Source organism: Centruroides vittatus, unplaced genomic scaffold (genome assembly GCF_030686945.1).
Source record: "Centruroides vittatus isolate TY-2023 unplaced genomic scaffold, ASM3068694v2 contig_290, whole genome shotgun sequence".
In the NCBI taxonomy this organism is placed as follows: Eukaryota; Metazoa; Arthropoda; class Arachnida; order Scorpiones; family Buthidae; genus Centruroides; species Centruroides vittatus.
The window spans coordinates 1445435-1459231 of record NW_027121846.1 but is presented as its reverse complement, the minus strand read 5'-3'; the positions used below and the strand labels follow the sequence as shown (position 1 = coordinate 1459231).

General features: G+C 29.8%; 1 protein-coding gene across 3 annotated transcripts in view; it reads left to right on the top strand.

Annotated features, from left to right (window-relative positions):
* trx (trithorax) overlaps nt 1-13797 on the top strand; it is a 135220-nt gene that overhangs the window by 98549 nt on the left and 22874 nt on the right. For all 3 annotated transcript variants that reach the window (XM_067266959.1, XM_067266958.1, XM_067266957.1), the window contains 9 exons: nt 2113-2177; nt 2253-2333; nt 4378-4546; nt 4693-4754; nt 5843-5980; nt 6111-6269; nt 6372-6498; nt 6585-6663; nt 6746-9924. In XM_067266959.1, coding sequence (XP_067123060.1) covers nt 2113-2177; nt 2253-2333; nt 4378-4546; nt 4693-4754; nt 5843-5980; nt 6111-6269; nt 6372-6498; nt 6585-6663; nt 6746-9924 — 4059 coding nt within the window. The remainder of the gene's footprint in view (nt 1-2112; nt 2178-2252; nt 2334-4377; nt 4547-4692; nt 4755-5842; nt 5981-6110; nt 6270-6371; nt 6499-6584; nt 6664-6745; nt 9925-13797) is intronic.

The following is a 13797-nucleotide window of genomic DNA, read 5'->3' as shown; positions in this document are numbered from 1 at the left end:
AACCCAATATTTTGCATTTCTATTTTTGATAACTTTACTAATTGTTTTCTGTAATCCTGATTTGTTGAAGAATTGGTTGTTATTTTTAGAATATTATAATTACTATGCATTTGATTTATTTTGTTACACTTATACATCAAATGATCTGAAGAAAATTCAATTTTGCACCATCACAATTTTGATTAAAGGATTTAATGTAGACTTCCTCTATGTATAAAGATTCTTTGTTTAAATTCAGTTGTGCCATATTAAACACCTCAATAACTAGATATATATTATCTAAAAACACAACCAGTACATCAGATCTGGCATATTTAAAATACTTGTAGTCTCTAGAAATTTATGAAGCCATAAAAAATCAGACTCTCTGATTCTCTGAAGTTAATGGCAGTCTGTCAATGGCAAGGAAAGCATGGTTCAAACTGTAGTAAATTACTTTAGATATAGTCTTAAGTATATTAATCAAAATATTCTTATTTTTTCATTTTATAATATTATTTCTTTATGATATACATTTTCTGCTTATATTGTACATTTGAACCTTGACTATTTAAAAATTCAATTTTGAGTTGTGTATTCCATTTGATATTCTGTTATTTTATATAACCTAAAGGTTGGTATGGATGAAAACATTCATTATATTAAATATACTGGTATGTAGTTGTATGTTTAACTGGTTTGGTGTACTGGTATGCAGTTGTGCAATTAATCTTTTAATATTTAGTGTTATTGATTAAAAGATGGTTTATAATAATTTATTAGCTGCTTTCATTTATTTATGTTTATATTTAATAGAAAATTATATATGGATTTACTTAAAATAATTTTACTTATTAAATGCAAGAAATTTATTTAAATTTTTATCCTTTTCACTAATGAATTCCAAAGTTTATTATATTTTATGGATTTAATATTTATTATGTAAAGAAGATGCCAAGTTATAATATCAATGTTTTCACGTATGGTTCAGTACAGTAAAGTTCTCTGATTAGTTTCAAGAATGAGTAATTTAAAAACTATAAAACTAACTTAATAACAAAAAGAATATTTTATAAAATAAATTATTTTGCTGTCTTTCATACTAGCACAACTGCCTTTCATCTATATAATGGGAATAATTTGATAGTGTCTGTATTTCAGTAGAAAAAAATAATTGTTCATGAAAAAATGGCTGACAGTAATTTACATTGTAAAAATATCGAAGAATACAAATAAAAATTTTTGACTTTATAATCTGTCTTTTCAGTCACCATTGATAATTCAAAATACATAAAAGTTCATTTACAAAGAACCTTTTATTTGAGGCTATGCCTCTGCAAAAACATGTAAATTGGTTTTAAAAAGTCTTCCTGGCAATGAATACCCATAAATTAAAACAAATAGTTCATAAAAAAAATAGCTCCTGGTATTTTTGCAGATGTGTGGTCTCAAATAAATGGTCATCCGTGTAAGTGAACTTTCATGTAATTTGAATTGTCAGTGGTGACTGTGTAAAGACAGATTATGAAGACAACAATTTTTATTTGTATTCTTCAATATTTTTACAAAATAATTGTTACTGAGAAACATATATTAATTTGCATTAAAAAACTTGTAAACACATTTTCATTTTTAACAGAACATTTTGCTTGCACTGGATCAAGAACATTGATACAGTAACTATTGTCTTTTAAACTATTTCACAGCTCTGATAAGTTGTAAAAACATTTGAAAGACAAAACAAGAGAATTAATTATAAGAAATTTGAATGAAATAGGCATAGTTTTAGAAATGATTCATGTTATTTCAATGTATTTGTAAAATTATAAATTTCATTGCAAATAATAATTAATAAATATTTATATTTTAAAGAATTTTATATAATGAAACAATTGGTGTTACTTTTCAATATATAAAGTTATTCTATACTAGTATAGCTAATTATTAAATCTGTTTTTAAGTTATGTATATCATCAATATAAATCATATTTTATATGTTAGTTCTTTTAAGTTTTAAACTTAAACACAAAAATTTCTAAAAAGTTGTTATAAACAGTTATGTAAATATTTTAATTATATTTGTATGTAAATATAGTAATACATAATTGAGTATTAAATAAGAAATTTTTTCAGATGGTAAAACAGATAAACTTATTGTAATTTTGAATAAATTGGAAAGAAGAGAATATACTGTTCTAGTTCGTATTCCTTTATTATTTATTGTACTATATAAGATTATTATTTAAATATTAAATTGGCTGTATTTTCTTTAGAGCAATTTTTATGAAGAAGTTTTATCTTTACCACAACTAAATAATGTAGCAAGAGCTCATAAAGTGGATAAACTTAATAAAGTAGGTTTTCAAAATAAGTTTTCTAAATGTGATGCCTACTTACTAATTAACAGAACATATTGTAAGACAAACGTACTACACCTTTTAAGTATCCAGTAGGAAGTTTTATTAGATTAAAAACGTTTTCGGCTGCATTAATCAGCCTTTGTCAGTTAACGAATATCAAAAACGAACAAAATTCGAAATTACAAAAAAAACGGCGTTCGAAATTTACAAAAAACCGCACTTGCGCATTGACGGGTTTAAGCCCCGTTTTCCGTATCAAAACGTGATGCTAGTCGACAAGAGACTTCCAGGCCGATGATAGGCCGTCTGCATCCCGGTGGTTGATGCAAAGCGTAGATAAGTGCGCCTTATGTATTTCCATTTTTTCCAAGTATTTGATAGCCTGCCTGGATCGAGTGGCTCTGACAATGGAGGCCTTATCCCAATGCACCGTTATATCTTGTTGCCTAGCAAAGGACGCTAGGACCGTACTGTCACTGCCACAGGTTATTGAGTATTTATGCTCTTTTATTCTTTGTTTGAGGTTACGTAAAGTGGTGCCTACGTATACAGTGTTGGTGTTAAAACGATGATCTTTTATCGGTATAGAATATACCCCTGTTAACTCACTGGAGCGATCTCTCCTCTTGTCGTTTCTCAGTAAACGGTAAATCGTTGGATTGCGTTTGTAAATTACGCACAAGTTCTTCTCTCTGGCCACATTTTTGACAACCTTATTAAGAAAAGGCATATAGCTCAACACAACTGCTTTCCGTGAATTTCCATCGTTGTGCTGCCGACTGTTCTTCTGCAATTTAGTTATTAGGCGATCAGCAACACTTCTTTGGTAACCATGCTGTGCAGCCACCTTTCGTACGTAGGCTAACTCCTTTAAAGTGTCTTGAATACTTGAGCAGTGGGTGTAAGCTCGCCGGATCCAGGAACGAAACGCCGCCATCTTAAACTGTCCGGGGTCTATAGAGTTACTGGGGATGACGAGGGGGTGATATACTGGTTTCCGGTAGACACTCGTTCTTATCTCCCCTTCTTTGCAGGCAATGGAAAGGTCCATGAAGTTAACAAGGAACTCACTCTGTTGATCCAATTCTACAGTTAGACCGTATGGGTTGTGGTTGATTACATCTATGAAATGCTGGATGTTGTGATCATCAGCCCAGAAGATGAAAATGTCATCAACGTACCTGGTGTAAATTACCATGTCGTTGCAGAATAACGGTAAGATATTGCACTCGAGGTTGCGTAGCACCATCTCACAGAGGACTGCGGACATGGGGCTCCCCATGGGGACGCCCCTTCCTTGTATATAAATTTTCTCATCAAACTCGAAGAAAGAAGAGTGGCAGACCAAATCCGCTAATTCCAAGATATGCTTGTGATACTTGTGGGAATTCACTACGTTGGCGAACAAAAAGTCTCTTAATGCACAGAAGCATGGTGGAAGCTTGATGGATGGGTATAGGGACTTAAAGTCCATAATGGTCATGATTTCTCTGTCTGTCAACATAACATCCTCCAGTTTTTGCACCAGTTGCAAAGAGCTTTTTATGCTAAAGGGGTAAGCCTGTAGATTATTCTGTACGAACTTAACCAGCTTCCTTTCCAAAAGAAACGTTGGTGCCTGACATTTTTCCACGACAGGACGAATTTGCTGGCCCAGCTTGTACGTCTTCCCAAAAGCAAAAATTCGTGGTGGCGCCGGTGCACTTACAACAACATGATCCAAATGCAAAACGTGAGCCAAGGAGGATAAGGAGAACTTCTTAACTCTGTTCTGGAGGGTATCCAAAAATCTGTCCGGTGCCATAACACAATCCGTTTCATTAATATATTCATGTAGCTTCTGGTTATAAGATTCCCGTTTACAGAGTACAAAGCCCTTGGTTTAATGCAGCCAAAAACGTTTTTAATCTAATAAAACTTCCTACTGGATACTTAAAAGGTGTAGTATGTTTGTTTTACAGTCCAGTAAACGTTTCTCTTTTATTGTAAGACCAATTAATTTGCAAAATAAAAATAATAGTTAATTTAAACTTTACAGTTGATAAAGTTATACTTTCCATGGTTTGAACATTCTCAATGGGACAAAGAATCATCAAAACCTTCTGATTGTCATGTAGTAAAACCTCCTTATGATGATCATAATTATGCTATATACAAAATTAGTAGTGTACAGAAAGAATCTTTGACTCAACCAGGAAAATTAAGAAGTAACTATTTTTATATTTACTTGAGTGTTTGATATTGTTAAAAATAATATTTAACAATATCACATTTATATTCTTGTAGATGGTTTTTCTCATAGAACATTCATAATTAATTTATTCTGAAACAAATAAATTATCTTTAATTTTAGGTGGCAAAGATGATCCCCGCAAATGTGTTCTTTGTGGAATTTTTGGTGATGCTACTCCTAATGTAAGTAATTTTTTTGTAATTATTTTCATATATCTGCCCTTATATATCTTTGTAATTACTGAACACACCTCCGATTGTATATTTAATTAAATTTAGAGATTGAAACCTGTCACTATAACTTGAAATTATAAAATGCCAATGACTTAATGTATTTGGATATTTCCCCAACTTTTAATTCGACAAAATTTGTTACAAATAGATTTTAAATAAAACACAAATTAAGTTATTTTATTTGATATCAGTTAATATTAATGTCTGCTCTTATGATTAACAGCATTTCTGACATGATTACATGCATTTTTATTGAATCCAGAAAAAAATAGTTTGAATCAAAATTTTTGTCATATTAATTTGTTAAAAATAACTTTAGCAGATTAAATTAGATCTTAAAATAAATCAAAGAATTCAATACTACAGATATTAAATTAGATCTTTAATATCTGTAGTATTGAATTCTTTGATTTATTTTATGTAAACATATTAAAAATTTGTTTTCCTGATAAGTTTTATGTATACTAATTCTGTAAAATTTTAAATATGCATTAAAGCTGCTTTATAATTTGTGAAAAAGAAAACATCATTAAAATGGCTTAATACACACATTATACATTATCCTTGACAAATTTTTATTTTTCTGATCTGAAGAATATGCTTGGACAGAAATTAAAACAAGTAACAGTTTATTGTTTTAATTGTAAAAGATTTTATCTATTTAAATTTAAATGAATATTAATATAAAACACCTAGTATATTATAAATGTATATTTCATATACGTATAAAATATATCTAATTCTTAAAATGAGCATATACATATCTTTAATGCATGTTTTTAAAACTAATACTGTTATAAGTATTGACTTATTCTCTTTCATTCTACATTGTTTATAACATAATATAGACCAAACAATTTTTTTGCAAGTATAAATGCATATTTACTCTGAGTGAAAAACCTAAATTATTCTTTGAAATTTATATTTTGAACAAAATGAATTACATTTCTGGATAATCAAATTTAGAAAAACTAGGCAAGTAATATTTGAGCAAATACAGTTTTAATTTTAATTTATTAATAAAACAATAAATTTAGGAGTGCGGACGATTAATTTATTGTGGCCAAAATGATTGGGTGCACATAAATTGTGCTCTGTGGTCAGCAGAGGTTTTTGAAGAAATAGATGGTTCACTTCAGAATGTTCATCCAGCCATATCAAGAGGAAGATCAATGGTAAGTATAGAATAATTTCAGTTAGTTCTTATATAGAATTAATGAAACTAGTTTACAGAATGAAAAATAATTAATGGAAATCATTCATGTTTTAAAAATACTTACATATATATATATATTTGATACATAGCGATGTGAAAGTTGTAAGAATAAAGGTGCTACTGTGGGTTGTTGTATTAGAGGATGCCCTGCTAATTATCATTTCAAATGTGCTCGTGAAGAAAAGGCAATATTTCAAGAAGATAAAAAAGTGTATTGTGACAATCATAGAGATTGGGCTGATGAAAAGGTCTATTGATTCTCATTTTTAATTATTATTATTTTTTTATATGTATTAAAATGTTGATTTACTATAATTTACAAACTTTTTTTATATATGTATACTTTTTAGAAAATTGGGGATGACTCATTTTTTGTCAAACATTCAATGTATGTTGATCAAGATCAGTTATCACCTAAATGGCGAAAGAAAACCTGGCAAAGTGGTTTACCCGCTGGATGTGTTCATGTAACCATAGGTTAATATATTTTACTTTTATTTTTATTAAAATTTCGATTTTTTTTATTCAATAATTAAAATTTAAATATTTTATTAATGTTTTAGGTTCATTGACTATTGAAAATCTTGGATATTTGACTCCAGCATCTGATCGTTCTGATGCATTGGTACCTGTGGAATTTGTGTAAGACTATCTTAAACAAATTATGTTTAAAAAATAAAATAAAAAATATTATTTTAAATACTTTTATACCTTGTATTCTTAGAGCAACAAGGTTATTTTGGAGTACAAGAAATCCTCGTCAAAGAGTCACTTATAGGATAAGAACTATAGAAGTAATACCGGAAACAGAGACGATGGAAAAGGTTGCATCTCCTCATCATACAATTGCTCATAATGTTGATAAAAATGATAGAAGAAACAAAATATCAAATGTTTGGAAATTTAAAGGATCAGCTCTACGAAGGAACAATTTATATTCTGAATGTAGTTTAGAATCTTCAGTTGCACATCTAGACCAAAATAAAAGTCTATTTGATTTTAATAGTGAGAATTCTCCATTAGTAAGCAATACATTACAAGATTTAAATAAAAAAAATGAAGAAATAGAACTTAGTAAAAATACTTCTGTTTATGATGAAAAATCTTCAAGTACACTGAATGCATCCAATAAAGAAGATTCAATTCACAACAACTCATTTTCAAGTAAAATTTTAAACTCAAATCAATTGATTGCCTCAAAAATTGATCAAATGGATCAAACTAGTAATGATTTATTGTTAGGAACAATTTCTAAGGATATGATATGTAAATTAACTTCTACACCCAAGATTAAAGATGATAAAAAATCTGATGATGATTTAATTTCACAGAAAAATGAGATTATCAACAAAATTTCACAAAATATATCTGAGGTGAAAACTTCAAAAAGTGTGCCAAATGAAGATGATTGTACTTCATCAAATAATCAAGTTCCAATTATTGAACATTTAGAACCTTCTAATAAAATAAATAATCAAATCTTAGAGTTGAAAGTCAATAATAACAAAGATAAAAATGAAGTTGAAAATAAAAATGAAGACAATACTTATCAGTCTGTTGACCATCAACTTCCATCCGAAGAAGTGGAAAACATTTGTCCTAAGCTTCCAGAGAGGAAGTGTACTTTGAAAAATATTCTCAAGACATATCCTTTGAGAAGTCGCAGGTATCAAGAATCTATTAAATTATTAAAACATTATACTGATAAAAATCAAATTACAATGAATATAAAGAAAAGGTTAAAACATAAAAAATACAAAGACATCTCTTTTCCCACAAACAACATAAATGAAATATGTGATGACATTAATAACAATGAAGCAGGAATTCACCTAGAAACTATGGAAAATTCCAACAAAACAAGACAGTTGAGGAGGACTCCAGCTCGTTTATATTTTGAACATTTAACAAAACATAAGTTACTTTTCAAAAAGAAAAGGAATTTGAACAATATCTTTAATAATAAAAAATCAAACTGTAATAATCACAGAAAAAACAAACTTAATAGCTGCAAGAATTCAGAATTTTTACCTAACAACAAGAATCATTTGTATCAGATACCACTAGATTTTGCTGTACAGAAAAGTAACAATTTAAATAATCTTGTAAATAATGAAATTGTGGTGGCTGTTGGAGAAATTGAGAATTTTGGTTATTGTATGGATAGCAAAGAATCAGAAAACCAAAATAATGAAAGATTTGCTGATCAGAGTAAAGACTTTGCTAATGAAAAAACATTTAAATGTAAAAATTGTAAAAGACAATATAGGACCTGGGATAGTTGTAGGAAGCATGAAATGAATTGTGATTTTATTGTTGACTCTAGTTCATCAGATGAAGAAGAAATTAATATGTTACCAAATTCTCAAGAGGAAAACAGAAGTGCAAATGATGAAATTAATTATTCAAACAGAGAAGAACTGAATGATGATGACAATGATGAAGATGGTAGTAATAATGACGACGACAATGATAATGATAAACAATCTTTGATTTCAACGACAGATAGTGCCTCTGAACCTTACTATAAAGATGATAATGATTTTTCTGAAGAATGTACAGAATCAAACATATTAAGTAATTCTTCTGTATCAACAGATGTTTATAATGAAAATAGTTTTCAACAAAATTGTTCAAATTTTAACATAGAAAAAAGTAAGAAAAAAGAATCTAATCAGAAATTCATTCTTCCAAAACCAAATGTAAATGTTGTTAACAGTTATACATCTACAATTTCAGAAAGCAGTTTTAATATTCAAAGTAGTGAAAATTCCATGTTGGTTTTCAATCAGCCTGAAGAGGCAACTCACAATCTTAACAATTCTTACATTCTTCCTAGTCAAACAGATATGAATGCAGCTCGTCCCATTTGTATTCAGAATACCTGTCAACTTTTTACTGCAGGTTTAAATATTGTTCAGAATCCAAACTTATCTTACTTGGGATCCATTACTATCTCTAATCAAGAATTAGTTTCTATGGCTTTTAATGTCCAGGATTCTTCGATGCAAGTGCCATCTGGGATAATTATGGATCAGGTTCAAACTTCGCAAATTGCTTCTAATATGCAGTTGCCCATTGTAAATTTTCCTGTTCTAAATCCACAACTTCCAAACACTCAGACATTTGTTCCTCATCCAACTATAATGAATCCCCAGCAGCCTCTAATGTATTTAAATCCTGTATTGACACAAACTCAAGTGAGTGAATCCGTATTTATTATGAATTCCGAATCTTCACAACCTGTAGTTTATGAAATGCCCAGAAATGCAGCAGTTCAACCTGCTGTTCAGTCTGCTGGATTTATTCCAAGTTCAAATGAGTTCAATACAGCTAATCTTGAACAACCATGGTTAGCAAACAGTTTACCTGTTAATAACATGCATTCATCTGTAGATACATCCTCTAATCAGGATTTAAAATCAGATTTACCTCAAAATTCTGATAGATTACTCCATAAAAGTATTTCAGTTGAAACTGATAGAGTGAATGAAGAACAATCAATTACTAATGGAAATGTTCAAAGCACAGCATCCAAAAGCAGTTTGAAAAGATCTACTTCTCCAAAGAATTTAGAAAAATGTAATTTATCTAAATGTAATTCTGCACTCTCTGAATTACAAAAACTAACTACTAATAAACCACTGATTGAAGTGATACAAAAGGCGGCTCAACAAATGTTGAAATTAACTTACAAAAACTATGCTGATGTTAATCAAAAAACTAATTCTGATGAAACAAAAAATAATGAAAAACCTTGTTCTACTACAAAAAGTTGTGCTTCTCATTCAAGATCAAAATACAAAGCTGCCAGAATACGAAGAAATTCTACCTCTAGTGAAAATGATATATTTAGTTCAAATGTTACATCTGGGAAAACATCAAGAAGATCTTCAATTCAAGGTAGATTTAATAAGTTTGAGATATAATGGAATCTTTTATCTTGTAATAATGTGCTTATGTTTATAAAGTATAATTTTAAATTAATTTTTAACTATTTGATATGCAAAGTAATTTTTGAAATAATTTAAAATAGTTTAATGTTATAAGATGTTAAAGTATTTAATTGTATAATTTCAACATTTTCATAGACTATAATTTTAAAAGTAATCAAAAAAATTAAAAGAATTGTAAATAGTTGAACGTCTATCATTATGATATAGTCTAATGTTACATTTCAGAAACTTATTATTTTAATTCTATTATTTAACTTTTGGTTTGATATTTTTTTAATCTGCATTTGTGCAATCATTAATAGTACACATCTCTATTTTCAAGAATTTTGTAAGGTATATCTGATATATATTAATGTTCTTCTTAGGAAAGAATTTTAAATGGGTGACCACCAATTTCAGCTGGCTGATACCGTGGATTTTCTTATGAGTTTCAGTTATACATCAAAAATTGTTTAGCTGTTCATACTATACTATGCTATAATATACTAATCCAGAAATCTATCAGAATTATTTAGCTGATAAATTGACCAGGTAAAACCATCTTTGTGAGAACATACATAACATTAAACATAATCCAAAAATAGACCATCAAGAACTTATGTTTTTAGTTGTCTATTTTTGATGATGATGATTGAACTCTGAATCTTAATGCTGAGCTGACCAAAAAAAAGTTATCAAAAATAATTCAGTAAATATACATAGAAACATTTTAAACTTTTGGAAGCTTTTTAAAACAAGTTTTTTATATTTAAAAAGATTTTTTTTATTTTAGAAATTTTCTTATGAAGTTGATTAAAACTAATATTTTCTCAAAATGAAAATTGTTAAAATAATCTTAAAATAGCTCTATAATTTAATAGTAAACTTAGAAAGAAATAAAAAAAATTAAATTTCTAAATATCTATAATATATTATAATTTTTCTCTGTGATATATTAAAGTGATATCCTTTGAAAATACTGATTTATACTGTATTTTGCTTTTATCTGCAGTCCCTCTATTGGAAATTCTATTTCTTTGGAACTCAGCTGGAAATGTTTCTTATAAAAAGCAATTCCCTTCTTCACGTGATGAATTTTTTATTTGACTTTATCACTTTCATATTAAACATGATGTATTTTTGACTAAATATACTAAAATTGTTGACTTATTTTATAATTTGCAATGCTTTTTTTTCTTACTTTTTAAATAAATTAATTTATTAATGATAATTAATTATTATGACATCATCACAATGCTGGGCTGCAATTTTTAATGTATTTTTTAAATTAAATTTAAATTAAAAATAAACTTTTAATTTCAAATATATGCTCTCCATCTCAAATTAGTGGTGCTGTGTCCCTGTACATCATACTTTTCCTGTTAGCAATAGAGTTATACCAGTCATCTAACTAACTCCTTTCAACTACTTACACAATCCCTGAGAAGGATAAATCAACATAATAAAAACCTTTTTTTTTTTGTCCCAGTACAAACAGCTTTAGATAAAAACTAATGTTTTTGACCAAAAACTTGGTTTCGTCAGGCTATTGATCAGTATAAAATTTGAAACTAGAATTCGAACAATGTGTTTAAAATTATTTAAAAGTTGGAAACTAATTTTTTTTCACCGTACATGCTACTGAAGTGAAAAATATTGTTATATCCCCACAAATAAATAATACGATGTATTTGCTGGTGTAGAAACATTAGCAACATACTAGTGTTGTTCACGTTTTTTTTCTCATAGCACCACCTCCATGCATACAAAATAATGATGGCATCTTTTGCATTAATACAGTTGCCAGCCAGGCCAGCAACTGTATTAATAACTTAATAAAATAACTTTATATTTACACAACTTTATATCTGAGTGCTTACAGGGGTATGATTGGAATGTCAAGAATTCCAATGATCTAATTGATAGTTTATGACAAGTTAAGGCAACAGATGTTGCATGCATTACTGTCTTTGATTTTGTCTCCCTATACCCCTTGATTAAAATACAACCATGCTTCTGTGACTTCAGGGATCTGTTACTAATCCGCGAAGGAGTGGGTACGCATTGTAAACATGTATTATAGCTAATGCACCTCTTATGCTATACCTCATTCTTCCACTTCAACAACTCTATGTATTTACAAAAATGTGGCATATCTATGGGCAGCCCCATCTCAGGGGACTTGTGCAAATTGGTTGTTCGACAATTAGAGCAAAAGGTCATAGTACATCCTAGTGTATAAAAGGTATGTTGATGACATCTGCATTCTTTGGAAGACCAACGTAAATGATTTCATGGATTACATGAACAACAACCCCTATGGCCTTACTTTCAAACTGGAGTAGAAGAGTGGACATTTTGAAGAGTGGACACACAAATGGACATTTCCTATATGTCAACTTTTGCCTTGACGCAGACAGAGTGCAAACCAGCATACATTACAGACCTTGCTACGTACCAATATTTATTCCATCAAACTCTGCAGACCCTTTTCCTTACAAGATCTCTGCAGGAGTTTGATTAGTTCCACGAGCTAACTAGAAGAGCTTACACACACCACACTAGATGGGAGGATACTGTGTCAGAACTAAAGCGCATTGAAAACATAGCGGTAAAGCATAGGTATGGTCGAAGCATGATACATAATTTATCGCGTTGGTATGCCAACCTACTAACAGCACGCCACCCGCATAGCACACAGGTAAAACACGACGACACCCATAATCATAGTAGCAACCAATCGCACACAGTGGTGCAATATAACCAACACTTAAGTTTCATTTATAAAGAAATTGTTACTCATAAAGGCACAAAGATCACATATAAGAGATCTAACACAGTATATGGGCTGTTGTGCAATGACAAAGACAGGACAGAGGAAAGTCGAGTACTGGGTGTCTATATGGTTTCTCTCAGAGACCACAGATTCCAGCGAGATCTAGTATACATCAGATCCATGAAGCGCTCCCTAAGCAAAAGAATACAGGAACACGGGTATGATATCACCAGCCAAAGGCATACCATCATCCTAGCTGCCTATGCCACAGACCATGAAATACAAGCCAACCTCCACAGGGCAAAATTGGTAAAAAGGTCAGATCAGGTTCAACACTATCGCAACCTGGAAGTGTTGGAAATGTATAAAGAGCCGATCTGGCCAGCAACTGTATTAATACAAAAGATGCCGCCAGTATTTTGTATGCATGGAAGTGGTTCTATGTGAAAAAAGCATGAACAACACTAGTGCATTGCTAATGTTTCTACACCAATGTTTCTATATACATTGTATTATTTATTTATGGGATGTAACAATATTTTTATCACTTCAGTAGCATGTATGGCAAAAATTAGTTTCCAATTTTTAAATAATTTGGAATTTAGAATAATTTTAAACATGTTCGAATTTTTCCAGTTTCGAATTTTATACTGATAAATAGCCTGACAAAGACCAATTTTTTGGTCAAAAATGTTAGTTTTTATCTAAAGCTGTTCGTACTGGGACAAAAAAACAAGAAAGGTTTTTAGTGTGTTGATTTAACTCCTTTCAAAGGAAAATTTTTTAATTGAAATAGTGTGACTTCCAATGCAGATTGCAAGTCATGCCATTCATATATAATTAATTGGGGCCTCCTGCCCATAATTTTTCTGTATTTTGTTTTGGCTTTCATCTACATAACTTTGTTCTTAAGATAAAGGAAGGAAAGACAGGTGACAGTGGGAATTTATAGGTCTACAGTTCTTTTAAATTGCAGCCCAATGATTTATAGTACTGTTACATGAAGATAGTTAAGATACATATGAGTTTTACTCTGAAATGTGCAGATTAAACAATGATATTAAC